The sequence below is a fragment of the Melanotaenia boesemani genome, chromosome 6 (assembly GCF_017639745.1).
Source record: "Melanotaenia boesemani isolate fMelBoe1 chromosome 6, fMelBoe1.pri, whole genome shotgun sequence".
In the NCBI taxonomy this organism is placed as follows: domain Eukaryota; kingdom Metazoa; phylum Chordata; class Actinopteri; order Atheriniformes; family Melanotaeniidae; genus Melanotaenia; species Melanotaenia boesemani.
This window is the reverse complement of record NC_055687.1, coordinates 14,203,885-14,227,461: the sequence shown is the minus strand read 5'-3', so window position 1 is coordinate 14,227,461 and position 23,577 is coordinate 14,203,885. Positions and strand designations below refer to the sequence as shown.

Below are 23,577 nucleotides of genomic sequence, written 5' to 3'. Positions count from 1 at the left end.
TTGATGCTGTGTTAGGAAACGACCCACATCGTCGATAATGGTCTACCTGAAATACAAAACTCGGGAAAATTAATGGCTTTGTTATCTTCAAATGCTGTCGTAATTATTAGACTCAGACCAACAATTTTTACTTTTTTCGTGATGCGTTTTATGTTTCTAATCGATTCTTAATAAATATAAAGGTATACTGTATAGCTGTGTGCATAGTTTGACAAATACAGAATAAAATATGTTTCTAGTTCGAAAGACGACACTATCAAATACCCATTTACTTCTAAGGAACAATAAGCACTCAAACGCATCTACACACACACACACACACACACACACACACACACACACACACACACACACACACACACACACACACACACACACACACAGATATTATTTGAATTTGCACGCGATATTCGTGTGCATTGCCCAATATTTTACAAGAATGAACACATGAAATATATTATGAAAATGAGTATAAGATACAGATACAAAACATGTACTTTGAAATCAAATATTGTTATGCTAAAACAGTACTAGATGAAGAAGGCAACTCTTGCTGACTTATCTTTAGCCGGTATAAAAATAGTTGTCATGTAGGGATTCTATACTTAGTGGCTGCCTAGATTAAAATATCTACTGCCCTTTTAAGTTTCTCTCAACTGAAGCCAATAAGTACATTCATTGTGAAGTTATTATTCCAAATACATGGACTTTTTTAAACTTTTATTTCTTTTTCATTTAATCAGGGTGGTTTGGATACTTGTTACAATTCAGCCCCAGAAAAAACCACACTGAGGCGTGAGGTTAGATATCGCTCTAATTCATTTATCAATTTATATATATATATATATATATATTTTTTGTGGCGACTGTTGTAAGTTTTACATTAATCTATTTCCCCAAAGCTTTATAATGGTCGCGTATATTATATAAACTGGATCTACTTGCGGGGACAATTTGACTTTGTTTTAATTTATTGTGTTTACTTTAAGCAAGAAACATTTCTTGCAATAAAAGAAAAGACTTTCCGGACAAAGACGTGTCGTTTATAGCTGTTGCTCTTTGACCTCCGTGGATTTACCTCTCAAACCTCGGCTCTGCTCTTGGTGGATGTTTGTTGTTATCACAGAGTCCAACATGTCTCCAGCAAGGTTTCTCTTATCGTGTCTGCTTTTTAAAGACGCTTTTGCGCTGTCTGGTGAGTTGCAACAAACATTACAACGTTTGAATATTTCTTATACATCTTCACCCAGATTGTAGGTATAACTTACGTTGCGTATTTACGCATCGGTTCTTCTTTTTCCAGGGAGTTTTTGGCATATCACAGATTTGCATTGGGATCCAACATACAAAGTCACAGACAACCCAGACCTGGTGTGCGCATCCAGCGGGAAACGACCCGCTTCCAGTGCTGGTAAATTTGGAGACTACGTGTGTGACTCGCCATGGAACCTTATAAACTCATCTGTGTATGCTATGAAAAATATTCTACCAAACCCCGACTTCATCGTATGGACAGGGTATGTGGATAACAGTTAACATTTGTGTTGAACTCTATCAGCAGTGAACCTTGTCACGTGCGTGTCTATAAATAGACATCATAAATCAGAGGAACAATTTGTCCACTACAATGATACATCTGTGGAAATGTCACTTTACCGTTGAACCATCATCAGCTGGCTTCCCATAGTGTGTAATCCTCAAAAGATTCTTCTGTTTGACTTCAGGGATGACACACCGCATGTGCCAAATGAGGATTTAGGAGAAGAGGCTGTGGTTAACATTATTGGCAACCTTACTCACCTCATAGCTGAGGTGTTCCCAGGTAAATGTGAAATTAAAACTGAGTATCTTGTGTGGAAACCATAAAAGATATTTATTTACCATGGTGTTCTAAAGGTTTTTTTCTTCATCTGTCTTCTTTAGACACTAAAGTGTACTCTGCCCTGGGAAACCATGACTACCACCCCAAGAGTCAGCTTCCTGGAGCTCCAAACTCCATCTATGACCAAATAGCAGTAATGTGGCAGAACTGGTTGAATCCAGAGTCCAGAGAAACTTTTAAAAAAGGTAACCGGATCTTTACACTTAAAAAAAAAAAGACAGTAAAATGGCTAATGATATATGGCACAAAACAAAAATCATACTGTGAAATTTTCTGAAATGTTTTTTCTTTATAGGTGGATATTATACAGAGAAACTGCTGGGCCGTGCTGGTTTCAGGATGCTGGTCCTTAATACTAATCTCTACTATGACCAGAACAAGGTGACCCAGAATACGGATGACCCAGCAGGACAGTTTAGCTGGATGGATCAAATTCTTACAGAGGCAGCCAACAACAAAGAGAAGGCAAAGCATCTTATTTATCTGTGCATTAGCAACAGGGGTTGAATTAAATAAGAAAAGAAGGCATCCTCATTCTTCGTCCTCCATTTTCACCTTTTCAAATTGGCTGTCATTCCTGCACTTCCTTTTAATGAACAATAATAATAATAAAACAGTTTACAATAAATACTTATTTCTAATGCTTGTTGCCAGAATAAAAAAAGAGGAAGGCTTTCAGGTTAGGTTAAAGCCAAATTTATTTTAAACACCTAATGATGGGATATGTGAGGCCCAAATCAACCCCTGTAAAAAGATGAATCAATGACTGGGCTTATCAGTGATGACTTCTGCTAACTAAGTTGGTTTTCTCTACCAGGTGTATATCATTGGCCACGTTCCTCCAGGTTTCTTTGAGAAGAAAAGAAATAAGCCATGGTTCACACAGAAATTCAACAAGCGATACCTGGATTTAATTGAGAAGCATCATTCTGTTATAAATGGGCAGTTTTTTGGCCATCATCATACTGACAGTTTTCGCATGTTTTACAATGCCAATGGTAGGTTATTTTGTGTAATACTAATACTATTTAGGTTCCAATGGTAACTGATTGGTATTTAGTCTTTAGGTAATCATTTAACTTTAATTGATCTCTCACAGTGTTCTGATATTAACATCAAATTATGCCATATATGAAGTAGTAATAATGTAGTAGTCAGAGATGATGGCTCTTATTTTTCTGCAGGATCTCCCATTAGTACAATGTTCCTCAGCCCAGGAGTCACACCATGGGAAACAACACTTCCTGGTGTTGTGCATGGAGCTAATAATCCTGGGATTCGTATCTTTGAATATGACACAGAAACACTACTGGTCAAAGTGAGTAATGGCAACAATTGTCTTTAAAATAGTCAGTATAGTAGTATATATAGATATATATATATATCTATATATATATATATAGATATATATATATATATATAAGCTATATTATTTGTGCTGTTAAAAATGTAACAGCCTCAGAAAATTACTTAAAATGCTTTTGTTGTTCTTTGTGTTTTAAACCACATGTGAACAGGATGTGGTGACGTATTACATGAACCTCACACGTGCTAATGCAGTCAAGGAACGCTGGGAAAAAGAGTACCGCCTCACAGAGAGTTTCAGAGTACCAGATGCTTCTGCAGCCTCAATGCACCAGGTTCTAGAGCGTATAGCTGCTGGTCTCTGCTACCAGCAGAAGTACTATGATTTCAACTCTGTCAGCTATGACCTGAAAGACTGTGACAGTGACTGCCGTGTTGACCATGTGTGTGCAGCAAGAGAGGTAGACTTTGACAGGTATGAGCACTGTCTGGAAAAAGAAGGCGTAGTTTCCATTCATGGTGGGCTGCTGCTTTTGCTCTTTTCTATCAGTGCAAGTCTGATGTCACCCTATTGGTAGTGATTATATCAGCATCACATGCCTATAACATTTTAATCGTTTAATGACTGAATAAAAGATAAGAGTCCAACATCAATGAAAGACCATTTCTGCATTGCATGTTTCCATATTTTACTATGTAAGTTTATCTGTTGAAACAAGATTGGCTTACAAGTTCACACTCTGTAGTCCAGTCTTTAATATCACAGTCAAAACAGCTTTGGCTTAAAATAAACAGAATGGGTTCAGAGAATTCCTGGACAAAGAAAATATAGCCCCACATCTATAGTAATGTGTTAATATAGATTTTTATCTCATACTCTTGGTTATACAGTTTATAATAGTTAAGCAGTAGTTTATCTTTGGTCTAATTAAGTCAATGTGGTTTCTTTGTAGTGGTTGAGTGTGTTACTTTCAGCTGAAAGACTTGTATTCTTGTGACTAAACACTCTGTCAAACAACTCCAAACCTTTCTTAAACATTTTTCTCCTGTAAGTGTAAGTTCTCCTTCGGCTGCTGTATGTAATAAATATTATCTAAATTGTGTGTAATGTTATATCAAACCAAAAAAAAACAAAAAAAAAACAAAAAACAAACTAAAAAAATCTGTTCTTTTGAAACAATATATTGGTTGTTTGACTGATAAGAAAAGTAATCTGTTGATTACTTGGGTTTCATGAATATCTTTCCCATGACTATGGTTATGTGAAAAAATTTGATCCTCTACCAGTTCCCAATGACATGTGTGGGAACTTCTGTAAAAGCAGAAGTTTTGGCAGTGCTCTGGTTTAGAGGATTCATGCGTGTTAACACAATGTCAAGGAGGAAAGACATCCCCAATGACCTTAGAGAAGTAGCTTTTTGCTACCAATCAATCTGGGCAGAATTATAAGACCATTTCAAAACAACTTGGAGTCATTCATTCTACACTGAGAAAGATTATTTACAAGTGGAAAACAATTAAGATGTGTTGTATTTTTACGTTACGCATAAAACAAATACATAAGCACTTTTGTTCTTCTGTATTTGAGTATTTAGATGTTCATGTTGTTGTAGAAAGATTACCAAGAGTATTGAAGAATTACTTGCAAGTAAGAGAGTGGTCGTCCCGACTCGCATGAAATCGGGAGAGACTCTGGTGATTCATCAGAGAGAAACTGTTTTATTCAGCTGGTCCCCAGCTGAAGATCAAACAGTAAAAATAATAATATGAGGAATAGAAGACTTAGTGGCGCCACTTTCTTCCAGTTTTCAGACAAAGCCCACATACCACAACAAGCTGATATCCCAAACAACTATTGCTATCTAGCAGGTTGAAAACCAGTCTCAACTCTGCCATATCAGAGTTCTGGGAAGAAAGTGGTCAGTCTGACCTCACACACGCATACACAATGAAAACTGTAACTTCAGTATTCTGTAGAATGAGAACACTATATGAAAATGTAAAAGTGAATGGATTAACAATATTAAATTAATAAAGAAAACTGAATATACATGTGATTATTATATTGAGTGATTACCATATGCAGCTAAATTTCTTTCACAGTGTTCATTCTCTGTACCACTTGTTCCATTACGGGTCGCGGGTAAGCTGGAGCCTGTCCCAGCTTTAACAGGTGAGAGGCAGGGTACACCCTGGACAGGTCACCAGTCCATCGCAGGGCCAACACATAGGGGACAAACAACCATTCACACTCGCACACACTCCTAGGGAGAATTTAGAGTATTCAATTAACCTAACATGCATGTCTTTGGACGGTGGGAGGAAGCCGGAGTGCCCGGAGAGAACCCACACATACACGGGGAAAACATGCAAACTCCATATATTTAGATGTATTACTCCTTATTACCCCACTAAGGATTTCACTTTTTTTTACCACCTCAGGAAGGTGTTTTGCAAATAACATGCACACTGTGAATTGAAGGCCATTTTTTAAATTAGTTTTTTATGGTTCATCTTCTTGAACTATATCATCACTCTTATACCAAAACTACCTGAGACACCATAATGCAAAATTCTAGGAAATGCGTGACAGTCCTACTTGGTGAACAACATTCAATGTTAATTTGGTGAAACCATAACCAGCTATTGGGTAAACAAGCGCCCCCTTGTGGTTTGACAGATTAGTACATTATGATAAATGCAACCACTAAGTGGAAGCAAAAAAGGTCCACTTTCTCAGGAGGTTAAAGTTTGACTGAAACTGGTTCATACATTAGAACAATGATCCCAAGCACAGTCAGCAGCAAATCTTCAACAGAATGGCTCACAAACAAAGCAAAAATAACTGTCGCAATGCTCAAGTCAAAGTGCAGACCTCAGCCTGGCTGAAATGATAGAGTTGGGCCTTAATAAAGTTGTGCATAAACAAATGCCTGCAAACCTTGAGGAACTAAAGCTGCTGAAACAAGAGTGGGCAGAAGTTGCTCCACAAGGATGTGAGAGACTGATATTGTAATATAGAAAATGGTCACTTCAGGTTGTTCAAGATTAGGTGGCTTTTGAGGTATTGACATGTGGAGTGTATTTCCCCTTTTTAGTTTAGGTTTTGTAAAATAGAAAATGACACTGTGTAAATGTTTATTTGTTATTGTTCACCTAGGTTTTATTTTGCTTATTTGAAAATCTGCTGGGGACCAGATTTTTTTTAAATTTACATTTCCACACATAAAACCCTAGAGCAGGATTTACTTTCTTTTTATATAACTGTATATAAAGATTTATGGAGCTCTTAATTACTGCCAGTAAACCTGTAAGTCACAAGTGTCATTGCACGCATGGTGAATCAGACAATGTACTTTGAGCTTGATTTGAAAACACATTTATTACTATATAATGGAACAGAGTATTTAGATGACAGTCCAGAGGTTATACCTCTGTTCATACACTGTTGTCATGAAAGTGCATTGGTTAGTTCATGACAGCAAGATGTTTACATGATCAAAACCGGTTTACTGGATGTAAAAGGCTGCATGGCTGCATCCAAAGCTTTGTGATAGTCTTGAAGCTCCACCTCAGTGCAAGCAGGAGCTGTAAGCTTTCCCTGCTGGATGAGGGCGCACAGTTCATCCAGCATGGCTCTAAACGCACTCCCATCTAGAACAAAGAAACTATATGTAAACTTAGTTTAAAACAACCCTTATATTTCTTTTTTTATAGGGTAATACCATACAGCTCACCATGAGAGTGATCTCTCTTCCACCGTGTGACCCAAAAACCTCGAACCTTCACATCTTTGAAAATAAGTGCACTCTGGAGAGAGAGCAAGTTTATTAGCATCACAATGGAAACAAAAAGCAACATACTTGTGAGATGCAACTTTAAAGCAAGTCTTTGAAATTTCCTGTAAAGGATTATTTGTTTTATTTGTTAGATACCATTACAATCAGAAATTGGGATTAATGTAATCGTCCAACCTGAAGTAAGCCACATTTTACAGGATTTGAACCTTATCTGTTAAATCTGAAGGACTTTCTTACCACTGGGACAGTAACTGGCTGCTTGGACATACCTCCATATGTCACCAAAGACCCTCCAAACCTAAGATAAGTAGATGTTACATGGCAGAGAACTATAACTAGCATTTGTCAACATTATGAGCATCTCGAATAGAGATGAATTAGCACGCTTACTGTAGATGACGGAGTAATTCTGTTGCACTCTTGCCTCCAACTCCATTTAATGCAAGTTTAGGCTTTTGACAGACCTTAAAAAAATAAGAAGTTACGTAGCAAAAATAAAAACATTGCTACATGATCGGGGAGGTTATCTTTAAAAACAGACCTTGAACAGTTCCTTCATCTCAGGCCGCCTCAGGTCCTCTTCTTTGACCACATAACTGGCTCCAATGGCCTTCAGCCTCTCACTGAGCTCTGCAAATTGTGGTCTTTAAAAGGGAAGAAAGTTTGCTGAAAAAGTTAACTGCAGCTAAAAAATTAAAGCACAGCTTAAAAAAAGTCTTTGTTGCAAATGTCAGGTGGCCTTTAGAGACAAAAAATCTCCTTAATAAGAAGAATTTTTGTAATATCTGAAATTAATTAATAGAAAAAAAACAGTTTACCTGTCTCGAATAACATTTATAGTTTTTATTCCTCTTGCTGCAGCAATCTGTATGACAGCCTGGCCAACGCCACTGTTGGCTGCATTCTGAATTACTGTATCACCTACAAGAACATCCAGGGAAAATGTTATATGGTAGCCAAGACTAATAATAATAATAATAATAATAATAATAATAATAATAATAATAATAATAATAATGTGGTTGTTTCTACTGAGACAGTATATTTAACATGTTTGTTACTTTTTATACCCAAGGGTTTTTAGGACAAGAAAACTTTATGACCCCATGTTTATACCTGGTTTGAGCTCCTCAAAGTCAGACAACATCCTAAAGGCAGTGCAGGGATTCACCCCCAGTGTGGCAGCAGACAGCAGGGGAATGTTATTTGGTAGTGAGCTGACGTCATCCTCACCAAACACTGCCTCTGTCTTCCATGTACCTGTTAAATAAAAAGCACAAAACCTTATTATTTCATGTGGAGGCCTGTTGGCACATTAGTGTACAACAAGCTTTAATTTACCAAGACCAGCATCTCTTGGGATGACCCAGTCTCCTGCTTTGAGAGACTCCACCAAGCTGCCCACCTCTATGACCTGGGCCACACCCTCATTACCACCAATAGCTGGGAGATCAGGCAGGATAGCATAAGTACCTAAAAATAAAGAAAATACAAAATTAGAATAACACATATTTGTCATTGTTTATTTGCTGGACTGAAAAATTGGTACTGTTTCTTTAGTTATGTTACGTTAGAGCTGTTGCCTTGTGTGGACAAATAACAACTAAAGAACTACCTTGAATCATGTTTATGTCAGAGGGGTTGATTGGGGCGGCCAGCACTTTAACCAGGACATCCTTTGCACCCACAGGAGGCAGATCTATATTTTCCAACCTTACAATCAAAATAAAAAAGGGAAGAAAAGAAAAAAAACTTTTGGAATTTGGTGTATATCAAGTAAGTCACAAAAACTTGCATATGCCATGTTACCTTTGGTTTGGTGATGTGAAATAGAGGACATGAAACAAACAGAATCATGAACTCGTGGACATTTTTTCATTGCAATCATGGTTTTTGACAGTACACTAACTAGCAACATGGATATCTGACCAAACAAATTGAATGTCAGTTTAGTAATAAATAAACTGAAATTAAAATTAATCCTTTAATGGATAATTCAATTCCCAATGAAGGATTAAATGTTTGTCATTGTAATTGTTGCTAAAAGAACATGATTTAACGGGGTATGGTATATCATAAGGTATGGTAAATCATGGCAAACATTTTCTTGTACTTTTACAACTTTTTAAAAAAAATCCACTTAAACTAGCAAATAAAAAAGTATTTCTATTGCACAACCAACAATTTTAAAGTAGAGCAAATTGATCACATTTATGTTTCTTGCTCATTTTGGTTTTCAAGCACAGAATTGCTTCTACGTCATTGGGGCTCTTTGCCTGCTTTGATTGTTTTAAGAAAGATGAATAAAAAAAACTTGCCATTACCCTTTTAATAACAGTGTGCTAGTTTTGTTTAAAACTGGAAAGATTTGCTGTTGCGTGAGCTTGAGTCAATCTAAAAGGAGGGTGAAATAGATGGTTAAAGTCTACATGTTAATTCATTGATCTTAAAAGTGGCATTTAGTGTTTTCTTTTAATGAATGAGGGCACTGAAAAGGTGGGTGAATGAGACCTCTATGGACTCTGTAAAGTAGACTGCACTGTAAATTAAATGAATACTTTATATACATTTTTACACCCCCTTGTGATGTCTGAATTTATTGTGATTTGTGCTGCATTTTAGTACTTTTTACGGCTTTCTATACATCACCTGCAATGCTTTTAATGATTTATATAAAGCACTTTGAAGTGTCTTGTATATGACATGTGCGATACAAATAAACATGCCTATTTTAATGAGAAGAATCGAGATTTTTAACCGAACTACAGCACCCAAGTTAGTAATGATGATTACTAGATAAAAAATATTACTAATGACGGACTAGTAATAATTTATATTTTTACAAACATGGGGGGTAAATAGATACACCTCCACTACTGATTTAGACAGATATTCTTACTGAATGACTCGGGAAGGGTCTCCGTGGGTTCTGTACACAAGTGCCTGGCATGACTTAGAGGAGCGCCCACTGAAGTGGGAAACGTTAGCATCTCTGTGTCCTGAACGCTTCAGAAAAACAGAAACGAAGCTTCTTCTGCAGGCTGTCTGGCCCCTTAAACACACTGTGTGAAGTGGCAGCCACATCGCGATACAGAACCCAACTTCAAGTTCTAGGAAGAACAACGCTTTGTAATGATATTTGTAGTTTAAGGCATGCGTTTAGTCTGAAGCTTTTATGCAACGGCCATATTGGATTTTACCCATGAGTTTGTTGTCATTGAATATATAAACACGGAACAGCGCCCCTCTCGGATAAAGAAAGAACTGCACCAAAACAGTGACCAGGTTTTATTATCCGTGTTTGTTGACAATGTGCTGTTGAATACAATTATGTTTTTTAAAAAGTACATCCTCTACCAGTTCTCAGCAAGTGTGAGTTTTGACAGTTTGCTGACCGGTAGGCTTCAGATATGTGTAAGCACAACGCTAAGGAGGAAAAACGTCAGCAACAATTTGTTAAGTAATTACAGCTGCCTATTAGTCTGGGGAGGTTTAAAATAGCTTTCCCAAACAAACTGAATTACATTTACAGATAATTCAAAGTGAAAAATGCTAATCTTCTAGGAAGTGGACACAACAGCAGGCTAACCACAAGGTCGGTGTGCAAAGTGCAATAGCTGCATGTCAGACTGTACAAGTGTCATCACATTAAATGCTAATGTTCATGACTCTAAAGAAAGATTGAATATGTGTGACTTGTTTGGAGGGGTTGCCTGGAGAAAGACCCCATTCTTTATAAAATAGTGGGGCAACTCATCTTAGATACACTTGAATAAACTGCAATAATTCTTAAACAAAGTGATGTTTTGCCATAATGCATAGCACCATGTTTGGTGGAAGCTAGACACATGGTGCACCTCATAGCAACTGTCAAACATGACGATTGAAAAATGTTGATTTGGGCTTGTTTTGCAGCCACAGTAACCAACCTGAGTGCCTTGTAGTCACCAAGTTTACTATAAACTCATGTGCTTACTAAAGGATTCTAGAGGCAAATATAAAGTTGTCTGACCAGAGACCAATTCTTAGAACAGGACAAGTGATCCCTGTTTCATGACCCAAGCACATCAGCAACTGTAAAACAATATAGATGAATAGAAGAGAATCAAAGTTAAGTTAAAATGCTGTGGTGGGACTTAAAACAGCTGTGCATTATTGCAGCTTAATGTGATTCTACAAGATATTAAATCATGTGGCATACTTCGTTTATTGCTGCTTCAACCTTTTGGTGGTATTTATGGCATACCTTTCAAGTCCTCACTTTGTACATTTTTTTTGGATGACTGTATTTATAGTAAGAAGACAAGGAAAAGAACTGAATATTGGCATATTTATTATGAAATGGAGCAGATCTTTACATATAGAAACATAATCACAGTAATACTTTGTAAATCCTACATGCTGCTCATCGTTGTCAGACTATTAAATTGCCTGAGTTCAGTTTCTGTTTTCATGGCAGTAAATACTTATACATTCATCATTAATAAATGCACATTTTCTGGAAGTAGCTCTAGCCATTCTTCAAAGAAATTACAGCAACCTAAACTGAATGGCTGATGGTCACAAACAAGATAAGTACATGTAAAGAAAACTGCAACACAAAATGCCTCAATGAGATTCACTCATGAGTGCTTGGATTTTAAAAGAAATTAATAAAAAAAAATAAAATAAAATAAAGATCACAATGACACACCACTAAAGGATCAAACAGGTTTGGTACACTCATAATATCTGGTAAATTATAAGATAAAAAAGGCAAAGTTAGGACAGCAGAATACTGCAAACACTTAAATTCAACTCTTATCTACAGAGTGACTGTTCAAATCACTGTAAATCAGAGTTTGAAAGATGAGGTAATCGATGCTCTTTGAAGTCAAGTGTAATTAGTAATGAGTCTTTTTCTATTGTAAGAAAATAAATTCAAGTTGAAGGATATACTGGCACTGGAATGGTAAATGTTAATAGTCTAAATATAAATGCACAGAAAAGTAAACAATATCACCAAATGGGAGCACTTCCATTAGCACATTTCAGTTCTTTCATAACCTGAAATAAATGATCAAAACAGTGTATGATTCTGCAACCTCTAATCTGTGACATCTTGTACAAAACACCACTTAACATCAAAGTATAAAGTAATATCTGAGTGTTAAGTCGTTTGTAACACATTCTTCTCGTCATAAGCACTGATAGTCTGAAACACCAATATCAACGTGTCGAGATGAGACAACGATTATATGCTACTAGCCCCAGTCCCTTTACAATACTCTACTATATCCCCCATCTACAACAATTATAGAGGAAAAAATACAATAACAGAGGAACATTTTCTTCATAGTATGCAAATGAGGACATAAAGAAAATAATCATTCTGGCTGCAAATAAGGATGCAAAGGGTCAAAAAGCTTATAAATCTCAATATTAACTGCTATTCTTTTGGCGTTGTCAGTTTTGCAACTAAAATCTATAACCACAATCTTCCAGTAAGTAAAAAGGAAATGTACCAAGGCATTCCCAAGCTCATTTTACTTAGGCTTCATTGTATTCTTCATGTAACATGGATAAATAAACAATCCCTGCTTTTTCTTGAAATAAAACTCCTTGACTCAATTTAATCAATCTGAAGCAGTCCCTGAGTTTTCAGATTGATAATTCCTGAGATGAGCCTAAGAGAGAGATTGTTGGGTTTTTTCTTCCTTCTCCAACCCTTAACCTGTATCTGGTTTATGAAAACAAAACATTATGTATGTATGTATATATATATATATATATATATATATATATATATATATATATATATATATATATATATATATATATATTCCAAAAGTGATTAAACCGAAATATATAAAACAAATTAATGCATCTTACACATGATTCGTGCAGAGTGACATTGCATTGGATTTGGCATAGATAGGTATTACAATCGGCTTTTGTTCCGAAACTCACTGTGCACTTAAAAAAAGAAATAAAACCTATAAATCAAAAAAAAAAAAAAAAAAAAAAAACCCTCACAGTTTACATTAGTTGCCATTATACTATGTAACTGTACAGTATGTACTGTAAATTGTTACTCGTGTTGCAATATATTACTGTTACATCGTTTTTATACGGAATTAAATAAAAGAAATTGACAACTATTCATCTAGAACGTATCTACAGTACCTGGTTGTTAAAGAAAAAGTTACCCAAATATATTTTCAAGTCATTTATAGCTTTGAATGATATTTCGCAGTTTTCTGATGTGTATACTCGAACATTCATTGCTGAGAGGCTTCAACAGGAGCAGAGGGAGAAGCTGCAGCATTCATGGATGAAAATAAATAAGTAGCGTGAATTTTTTTTTTCTTTTAAAAGGCTTTAGAATAATTTTATATATATATTAATTGGATGTAAAAGTCTCGAATCAGCTTCTCCTGTAAAATGGGAGTAAAATGCTGATTAGCTAGCTAGACCTAGATGCTCCTCCGTGCAGGCTTGGTGTCCCAGAACTATTACCCTACTAAGGGTTATAGGGAGGTAAAGTCTTAAATAACTACCTAGAAATGGATCACGCTGAATATAAACAAAAACACCAGCCTTTCCACTGGCAACATCATGTCCGATTCTGCCTTATTTTTTATTTTTATTCAAGTATCAATTGGAGAGCTAGCCGGACTCCTTAGTAACTTAGTCCAGGTCAAGTATTTTATGATGTTGCATGCGTGAGGTGGTTAGTATTCTTCTGATTGGAATTCTATCAAATCCAAGTTAAAGTACTTATAAAGCAGCAGTCTTAAACAGCAGCCATTAAACAGGGAGTATACTGCAGATGATTACTGATAGTACTTAGATCTCAGAAAGTAAAAAATAACTTAACATCAGGCTGAAAAACAGTGATGTGCTGCCCTCTCTGGGACAAACTTTAGATGATCTCAACCCTACAACAATTAATGACAATATACTTGGCTGAATTTTGAGTGAAACATTGGTCTGGTGCTTTTACTATCAGCTAAGATGGGAAGTGGGTTGCAGAAAACTACTGACCACATTTCCTCCAAACACAGCAACCTCACATTACTTTCAGTTAAGCAGTTAGTGCAGCACAGTAAGGAGCTAATCACTGCCAGTTTCATTTTCAGGTGATGTTGAGTTATTCATTAATTTTACAGTCAGTTAATTAATATTAATGCCAGTTTTGAATACTGTAGTGCAAAAAGGATTTGATTGAATCCCAATTTAATTAAAAAAATAAAAATAAAAAAGGGGGAAAAAAAAATCTCCAAAGCTGTAGTCTGAAAATATTTGGTTCACCATCAGCAGTTAGGATAGTAGACCAAACAAGCATCAGTGAGGTAGACCATACCAACCAGCAAAATGCTAAATGGTAAAAATGAAATTATAAAAACAAATACAACCGACCAAAAACTGGAAACCACTTTTGGTCTTACATTCACTTGGACCCAGGAAAACTGGATGGTCAATTGCAATATTGACTAATGCCAAGACATTGCCTTTGGCTATACTCTTAAACCCACCCCGTGTTATTTTGTGACCCCCCCACCCCCCCATGTGATTTGTATGCTAACATTCGTTTCAGAGATACTGTTACATCTCTGCATTGTTGGTGGTGCAGTGTAACAGTCAGGAAGGAGACCAAATGGTAAGGCAGCAAAAGTGCAGCTCTATACTAACACACTAAAGATCAGACAAAAAATGTAGAATGTATAAAGTTCAGAGGGGAGGTACAGTGCCACCTGAAAAAAAATCTGTAAAATCTTACCATGACAATCTGTTGTTGTGGCATTACTCTCTACAGTCTCAACCCCCTCTCACAGCAGTGATTAATACATTTAGCAAGCTTCCTGAGTGCAATAATACAGCAGTATTCCTGAGTGTTACGCCAAGTGAAACAATGACACATTCTTGAGTATTTTAACCTGAGGCAATTCCAAAAGCAGCTTTAACAACTGGGAGAGGTCATGTCTCCCTACTCGCCGTCAAAGCAGTTTGATTGGCTTCTGTGCTTCGGAGTGGCTCAATCTCTAGTTTAATCAGATGTCTCAGGAGGGGGCGTCGACTGCTCCCCTTCATCTCCTTTTAAGGGGGACGGTTTTCCCTGAGAACCTGGTGAGGACTGTTGTGCTTTGATTGGACAGCTAGCGACCATGTGGTCGATGCTCTGGCAGAAATGGCACTTCTTGGGCTGGGGTGGCAACTTGCACTCTTTAGCATGATGGTCCAGGCCTCCACAGTTATAACACCTGCAAGAATAGAAAGATTAATTTAAATTGTTTGGTTGAATCTTATTTTTCACAGAGTAAGCTGAGAGCAATTGTGCGACATTATAATCTTAATCAAGTTGACATGATTTGCTTGATTGCATATTTTTAAATAGTTAAAAAAATATATATAATTTAATGAGAAGGAGAAGAGGGGTTTAAACATTTTGTATAATCTTGTCAAGACACACCATGTATACACTTAATCAGTGTTTTTCTCTGATGGAAAATTATGTGTTCTTGCTACACATCCAAAATCAGGGAGGTAAGGTGATGCAATACTTTTACAGGGGGGTTAAACATGGCAGAAGAAAAATCTACATCCACAACCTCTTGGGTCTGCTCTTTACCAGTGCACAGACTGACCTAAATTAATCAAATTTGCTATAATGTTTACAGACAGCAACACTGAGTTGAGAAAAACTGCATATTTGTCTCCCTTTCTTGTACTTGTGATGATTGTAGATGTGAAAAGTTGCAGCACTCTTTTTTTAGTTTAGGGAATCACATTGCCACTAGATGGCAGCATTTCACCTTCAACACCTTGACTCACAAATGGACATAAATCTGTAAAGGGCATTCCAGGGCATACCACACAACTCTGGGAGGGGCAAAATAGATTGTAAACTTTTAAGACCATTCAAGTCTCTTAGATGATCACAGCCTGCTTTAGGCGAGTTTAGAGGTAGTGGGGTTTTGAATTTTCCTATAGTCATGTATAACTACCATAGAGTATTAGCTCAGTGGTTGGGAGCCACATGTTCTGTTAGCCAGTTTGTCACTGACAGAAGTTTCCGGTTAGACCTTATTGAATGAAAGCGTGGCATCTGATTCATCGCCATTGAACTTTAGAAAGAAACACTATGTGGGGTCAGTAAGCGCCATCAGGGGTGCCTTTGGTTACCACTGTTTGAACATAATCTATAGGATGGCCACGTGCACAAGGGGTGAAGACAGATGGGTTGTGGGCGTAGGGCGGTCATTCTGTGCCTCTGTGGACCCCCCTGCCACCTCTGAGGCAACAGATGAGGTTTGGAAGGGGCTGCTGCTGTGGGGTCAGAACGGCTTTGTAACTTTGGCTGTTTGGGTGGTGTCAAGGTCTATAACGTCACATATCACAGAAGCTCGCTACATCAGCATCCATCAGAAGGCAAGTGGAAGTGGTCCTTTTGTCTAAAAAAGCTGCAGCAATGACCTCTGAACCCTGACCCCCAGCACTCCCCATCCCATCCGAGCCCCCATTTCTCTTCCTTTTATTCATACAGGGTTGCCATGACAACAATGACCTTTCACCCCCTTGCCTGGGCTTTTGCATCTGTTATCAATTAAATGGTTAGGAGCTTTTTTTCCCCCATACTTCCACATTATATTATGCATGATATGTTATATATTATAAAAAACAAAACAAACTCAGAGCTAGAAACTATAAAACAGAATCTGCTGTCAAGGTCTGTAATGTGATGAGTTTTTATTAAAATATACAAATGGTTAAATATCCACATCCACAATGTAGTGTTGCATAATGAAATATTCTAAAGGGAAACCATGCCTTATACATGGATCAGTGTGGTCTAGGGAGAGGTATTGAACCACTGTGTTCTCACAGGACTCTTTGAGGCTGTAATGATCTCTGTTCTTACACTCACTTGTCTCATGTTGTAATTATAACTGACAGGAGGTAAAGATGATACACCTCTAACCCTGCAACATATTGATAATCAACGAATGACATAAAAATCCAGGCCTCATTATTTTTATTTTCTTCTGCTTTAAGAGACATTGCTTTTGTATCAAATATTTTCCTTTTTGTTTTTGCTTTTATATAGTCAGAGATCAAATTAATATATATTAATATTTCAAAGAATTATAGCTTGTAGCGCATTTAGAGATGTCTTGCGTAAGACTGAACAAGTTTAAGTTGTTATGAGTTTGCATGGATGTCCTTGGTATGCATGCATAAAGTTCTAAAAAAATAAAAAATACATAGAATAGCACAAACAACTTCTCAGGGAAAATGTTAATCAAATTCTAAGCCTGTTTTGGGGATGTTGGTGTTGAAGTAACTAATCATATTGGTAGAAGAGGTTTAGCAGGAGAAAAGAGAAAGTGGGTTGGTTTGAATTCACCAGGGACCAGCAGATTTAAACAGTTATTGATCCAGGTCACATGTCAGGCCTGCTGACGTGACCCTTGCTGGGGATAGAGGTAGGGGGTTGGGGTTCCAGAGAACTGAAAAAAAATGGGGAAAAAACTTTGATCCAAACAACAATGACTGTTTGTGTATTGCTGACTGCGTTAAGCTGTATACCTTGCCAAGCAATGCATTTAAGGTTTTATTTTTATTTTATTTTAAGATAAACTACAAGATCGAATGTTTCTTTATTGGTTGCTTTCAGTCATTTCTCAATAAATGATGTCTGGATTTTATTTTTTCTTCTTTTTAGTGGAAAGCCCCCTGAGATGGCATTTTGTTAAGAATTTGCAGTATTTAGATGATGCTGAATTAAGTTTGATTATTGCATATTATTAAAGGCGTGCTTGTAAAAGCTAAATGTATGGGACTGGTGGCTTCTGAGTGTCGTTTTAAAATCACTTTGTGGTTTTTTGTTTTACACAAAAGATCAACTATTTATGATTTCAGTCCAGTTTAGCTGGAAGTGAATCAAATTATGCCCCTACATGTTTTCTCTTTTGTGTGGATTGATTCAGAATTACCCATTTCAAGGACAATAATACCTTTCTCTTCTCTTCCTAGATTGTCCCTGCTCACCTGTCTCCCTTTGAACGTCGCTTTTGGACCTTCTTGCCTTTGGGTCTTCGCTCACTGCCCACACAGTGAATGCCACCTGGTCCAGTAACTCGCTGTGACTCCAGCCCTTTTGAGGATTTCTTGAAGGTAAACTCAACCGCTTCACCCTCCTTCAGGCTACGGAAGCCTTCCATGTGCAATTTGCTCTGAAAGGGAACAAATTGAGAGATTTGTCAGCATTGACATTGTTTTGGGAACTCCAGATATACAGTGATTTAAAACTATAAATCACATGCATCAAGATGGGTACAATGTCTTGAGTCAAACAAAAAGAGAATGAATTAGTGTTTGTGGTTTCTTTCCAATATCTTAGAATCAAGTAATGTTTGAAAGTCTCCATATTGACCAGATTACCTCCACCGTGAGCCTGTGGAGACTTTGACCTCTGACAACAACCCCCATCCATTCCTCACTGTGTGAAATCTGACTTCACTTATCAGGAATCTGGAATTTTTAAGTGATCACCAAGGTGCCTCACCTAATAAATAAACATGCACAACAAAGCTTCCCATTTCACCCAGTTTGCACACACCACTGTGTATTACAAAGCACTGTTTTCTTAATGCTGCATTGTCTTTTCCTCTGTGTTTGAGTGGTAAACCTGGTGAGGATAACCTTCAACCTCCCTCCCCACCAGAGGAACAGCATTCCACACTAGTGCCCCCACCCCCCATTCCTCTTCCCACCCAAATCACAAAGCTCAACACACTGACCACCACCACTAACCCTAAACTACAGGATGCAGGGTTTGGTGCTCATGATGGGGGTAGGGTGACAAGGCAGTGAGTCTTCTCTGTGAGGTTGGGGGTCAGGGTGACATTCCTTGGATAGTTGTTTGGCAGAGAGACATGAAAGCTATAAGCTGAAGGAAGGCACAAATGATTAATACTTCTTTCTGCTTTAAGGTGTGATCATTTTGTGACAAGGCTGATAATGTAGCTGCAAGTTTAATGAGCAACCACCAAAAGCGGTGTGTTTGCTTCCTATACAAACAATGGCCATGCAGGTTTGAATACTCGGCTATACATCTATTGACATGTGTAGCTGAAGTGAAAAAGATTCCTTATAATACATGCAAAGAACATTTCCGCTTGCCAAAGAAATAAAATGGAGATAAAGGAAGAAAAGGTGTGGCCCAGGTTTGAGGATAAATCCCTTAGACTGGTTAACACGTCATGGGAATCCCCTCTTTAAAGCTTCTTGGCGGGACTATAAGATTAAATTGTCACGCATACTGCAAACTGTTGACATAGGAAGAGCAATCTATTAATTTATCAGGTTTGTTTTAATAGACAGTAATCCCATTTCTTTGATTCCATTTCAAGCAAAGCAGCATCCATTTATCACGTATGACCAATGGTCGGCACTTATTGTTTGTCAAAACCACCAAGAATCACACAAAGCACACAGTTTACTGTGAGAAGGCTCATTTAGAGTAGGTTATAATTTAAATGGATCAGTGCAATAAATCTCCTAAGATGAAGCTTCATTTTACACAAACAACCAGAACACATCCATCTCATTACAGTGATCATACTGAGCTGCTGTAAACCAGCAACTCCTTCAGTGAGAAATACTAAAGTGTTTTGTTGTGTTTTCCCTCTAATCCTGAAATGTGTAATAAAGGCTGAACATCTGCTGCGAAGTCCTGAGCAGGGACAAAGCATGATCAGTAAGACATGACATTTGAGTGGTACCATGACATCCACAGAGCCCCGGTCTCATCAGGCCTCTCTACCCTGGTGACCGTTAACCCACTTCCTCTCTCATGTGTGACCCTCCCCACCCCCCTAACGGACCCTTCACTAGCCACATGGCCACATTATACACAGGTAGGGGAACAGGGTGGGGTCATTTATTCTGAAGGACTCGGATGTTGATTCAGAATTAGCAGGGTCTACTGTAAACTATGTCCAGAATATGTCTGGAAGCCAAGGGAGGCAAAGAAAGACATCAGAGCAGTGAGGGACAAAAGCAGGACTACCGCAGAGACAAAGATGGGCTTGGTCACAACTGAGGGGTGCTTAATTCAGATGCATGGCTCTATTGTCCACCTGCACAAAGGCCAGTGCTCCCTGGGACTTCATTTTCATTGACACGTGGCCACTAATTTTTGGATTGAGGCCTTTTGCGTAGTCATATCCCCATACATTCATCAATGTTGGACATGTCCATGGTTGGGCTTCTGGACAAAATTAAAATCACAATGAAGTTTTTTTTTTTTTTTTTTTTTTTTTTCAAATAAAGCAGCAAGCATTACTTCCCTCAATGAATTTGAGCTTTAGTTTAAGGCCTCCAGAGATATTAAACCAAAGTTATAGGCGGAGCCCCTTTATGACCCAAAAAAATAAATATGAATGAATAAATTATAAAGTTTTATTTCTCTTTTCTTTATAGAATAAAACAGTTAAATTGTCTTGCAGTCGTTTGAAAGAAACACTGAAGTCTGGAGGTATTTTACAAAAACATCTTGAGAAGTCATAACTGGTTTTTGAGATAAAAATGTCAGGTAAATCTAAACTGATGTTGAATTTTTCAACCCATGTTACTGCTAAAGTACTAAACTGAAGGTTTCTGTCTTCAACTGATCTCATGTTTTGGTTTGCAATATGAGTAATCAAATGCCAATTTCCTGTACATTTCAGTTACAGTTCTTCCACAGAATAATTAAGTCTCTATATGTATCATCACAGCAGACAACAGAAACACAGAAATAACTGTTTAAGAGCATTTAAACATTGTGTGAAATCATTAGGCAAAGTTCAATCTCTTGGGACTTTTTCTGGCTTTTCTCTGCAATGCACTGATGGTGCGTGAACAAGGAAATATACATAAAATAAACCCTGAGGTCTTCTTCAAAGGAGTCTTAGCTATAAAGAGTAGTGTAGCACTATACCACACACACACACAGGGGGGTTGAGCAGACAGCAAAAAAGCCTTTAATCACTTTATGACAGGAACTTTGAGGTGAATGAGCAGCTAGTGGGGATGCCTCTCATTCACATGCTAAATCTCTATCTTATCAGACAGAAATGGAGGCACTCACTCACAGAGGAGGAGGGACATGCACCCACTACCTCCTTCCCTTCCACTTTGTCATCTCTGTATTTAAAGGTTGATGACGGTTTAGATCAACCTCAGTGACACAGGTCATTGGTATTGCAATCAAAGGAGTGTATTTTTAAAATAAAAAAGATTAGTAATTAAGAAAGAAATGTAGTGTTACTTGAAAGTACTGTTGAGCAAATAAAATAACTCTATCTTCTCTGAGGTACACATCAACCCAAAAATCTGTTGTTTCCTTAAAAAAAACAAATAAATAAATAAAAATTTGTCATCAGATGCAGCAATTAAAATGGCTAAAACAATCAGAGCAGACAAACATTGCACACATCTTCAGAAAGGGATCCGTTTAGTCTCTTCATTCTTAAAGGATCTGTTTTTAAAATACATTATATATATGATATAAGACTGAACAAAGTGTATAAGTTTCAATGAACAACAAAAACCACAATTTCATGTCTACAATCATGTCATCCTAAAACCTCAAGGAGGCCCGTTGCTCTCTTTCGACTGTAACACGTGTTTCTTTGAAGGAGAAACACCCACCACACAGCAAACACGTCCATGCAGCCCCATTAAATTATTTATTCAAAATGGTTTTTGAAAATAATATGTCTATATGTCTATGAACTTTATATTAATATTCGGCTTTAGTGACTAATTGCTGCCTGACTGGAAGAAAAACACCATCTAAACACCTAAATTAATTAAGCTGTACTGGAAACAGGTGGCGTGATCCGGTTTCTGCTCGTGGGCGCTTTGCTTGTTCGCAAGAAAATATAGCCTATAGTTTTTTTAAACACATATTCAGATAGCCTTGTGGGGTGCAGGAAACAACACCAGTGCTGGACCTATTTCATACAGTTTGAGAGCCCGAGTGGATCCTACCTGATGGACAAACACATCAACCGGTTCGTCCAGCGGCACTCCCTCCCGGTTAGTCATGGACAGGAACCCGAAGCCCATGCGGACATTGAACCACTTGCACACACCGAGCCCGTGGAAAGACTGCGAATCCTCCTCTGTACTCGGTCCTTCATCCTCCTCGGTCTTACACACTCCTGTAACGAAAATATTACACAAAGATATACAATTAAAAGTTGTGTTTAAAAGTAAAAAAAAAAAAAAAAAAAAAAATGTCGCGCATCGTATCCAGAAGAGGTCAAACTGGTAGAATTTAAAACTCCTATATATTTCCTTTTGCTACATCAATAATCGATACGAATCAATGACTGGACACGCTGAGCTCTGGTTTTCGCGTCATTTTGATTCATAAACCCCCCTCAAAGTAAAAAAATAAACAAATAAATAAAAACAGTATTTTCAGTGAAAATCTTACAAGTTGGTATAAAACAAGTAATATTTTAGGCTTCAGGATGCCAGAATTTCCTCGACATGACACATCGCGTGCGTGAACAATGCCGTTGAATATCCACATTACACCGGAATATAACTTAATTAACTTGCAAAGCCTCAAAGCGCAGCATAAAGTTACTCCACCTGGAAACTCCTGGTTGGAAACGGAACCCATATTTTCAGTTCTGCCTTGAGTCAAAATCAGCACCCAAGCAACAGTATCCTTTTTTTTAGCCCTCAAACTGGGTAATCCTCACAGATTGCCACTTTCATGCAAAATGCTGTGAAAAGCAGAAGCTGCGCAGCGAGAGGGAAAGCTGGAGAGGGGAGGTAAACAAAAGGGGGCTGGCAACCTATTCCCTCTAAACAATGAGGGGTGGGGGGTCAACATGGAGATTTTTTTTCCGCTGAAGAATCCCCCCATAACATCTTAAACAATGCCACTAAACCCTGCCTCCTCCAGAAGGCACTCCAATCATTATAAGAGATAAAAAACTAAAAATACTGAAGAAGAAAAAAGCTCCCAACATACCTTCTGCCATGTTAGTGGGCCAGTTTACTCCTATGTTCGCTGCTGCAGAGCCCCGACTCCTGTTCTGAGCCGCGTTTTTGGCTGTCCTGTAGTGGTCAGCACTCTTAGTCAATATGAATGACAATTTCTTATACAACAAACCCCCACACTCTCGGTCATGTCCACGTGATTCACGATTACAGTCCCTAAGGATGCATGCATTGTAATGGAAGGGCCAATCACGATAAACGACTTTCTTAATATTCTTATTAGTATTCTTTCAAACCTGCACTGCACTTCAGTGGCAGTAAGTAAAAAAATAAATAAATACAAATTTAAAAAATGCACTGCATATGTTCAGTTTTAACCCGTTTTGTCAGTTAAGTTGGGCAAATGTATAAACATGACACACCTGGGTTTATTAATATATCTCTCTAACCAGTGGTACCCTGTCCAAAAGTGGGTTGAAATATGACACGTAGGGGCGTAAAAAGTATTCTCCAATCAACTGATTGTTTTTACAGCATTTATCAATGTACACAGTGGAGTGAGGGGTGAGTAAAAATGAATTAAAATTTTTTTTAACATTT

General features: G+C 37.6%; 3 protein-coding genes across 6 annotated transcripts; 1 reads left to right on the top strand and 2 right to left on the bottom strand.

Annotated features, from left to right (window-relative positions):
• Positions 1 to 1,076: 1,076 nt before the first annotated feature.
• On the top strand, positions 1,077 to 4,971 carry smpdl3b (sphingomyelin phosphodiesterase acid like 3B). Of its 2 annotated transcripts, XR_006010838.1 has the most exons (9): positions 1,077 to 1,195; positions 1,304 to 1,517; positions 1,725 to 1,822; positions 1,924 to 2,067; positions 2,178 to 2,347; positions 2,700 to 2,880; positions 3,067 to 3,200; positions 3,400 to 4,032; positions 4,959 to 4,971. XR_006010838.1 is itself a non-coding variant. In XM_041988588.1 (8 exons), exons 1-8 carry the CDS (start codon positions 1,108 to 1,110, stop codon positions 3,763 to 3,765), a joined length of 1,395 nt encoding a protein of 464 aa, XP_041844522.1. In that variant the 5' UTR covers positions 1,077 to 1,107; the 3' UTR covers positions 3,766 to 4,521. The 2 variants fall into 2 exon arrangements, 1 of the variants encoding a protein (XP_041844522.1); XM_041988588.1 differs by lacking the exon at positions 4,959 to 4,971 and having other exon boundaries at positions 3,400 to 4,521.
• Positions 4,972 to 6,550: 1,579 nt separating this feature from the next.
• On the bottom strand, positions 6,551 to 10,183 carry mecr (mitochondrial trans-2-enoyl-CoA reductase). Its single transcript, XM_041988589.1, has 10 exons — positions 9,887 to 10,183; positions 8,603 to 8,700; positions 8,329 to 8,460; positions 8,104 to 8,247; positions 7,806 to 7,908; positions 7,529 to 7,631; positions 7,378 to 7,451; positions 7,225 to 7,285; positions 6,925 to 6,997; positions 6,551 to 6,841 (listed from the first exon to the last, which is right to left on the bottom strand). The coding sequence occupies exons 1-10, from the start codon at positions 10,069 to 10,071 to the stop codon at positions 6,678 to 6,680; spliced, it is 1,137 nt and encodes a 378-aa protein (XP_041844523.1). The 5' UTR covers positions 10,072 to 10,183; the 3' UTR covers positions 6,551 to 6,677.
• A 4,355-nt stretch (positions 10,184 to 14,538) lies between these two features.
• Positions 14,539 to 23,151, bottom strand: lin28aa (lin-28 homolog Aa). 3 transcript variants are annotated; one of them, XM_041988591.1, is made up of 4 exons: positions 23,009 to 23,151; positions 22,009 to 22,181; positions 18,019 to 18,203; positions 14,539 to 15,230 (listed from the first exon to the last, which is right to left on the bottom strand). In XM_041988591.1, the coding sequence occupies exons 1-4, from the start codon at positions 23,016 to 23,018 to the stop codon at positions 15,017 to 15,019; spliced, it is 582 nt and encodes a 193-aa protein (XP_041844525.1). In that variant the 5' UTR covers positions 23,019 to 23,151; the 3' UTR covers positions 14,539 to 15,016. The 3 variants fall into 3 exon arrangements, with proteins under 3 accessions (XP_041844525.1, XP_041844524.1, XP_041844526.1); XM_041988590.1 differs by lacking the exon at positions 23,009 to 23,151 and adding an exon at positions 22,621 to 22,815; XM_041988592.1 differs by lacking the exon at positions 23,009 to 23,151 and adding an exon at positions 22,460 to 22,533.
• Positions 23,152 to 23,577: the final 426 nt, after the last annotated feature.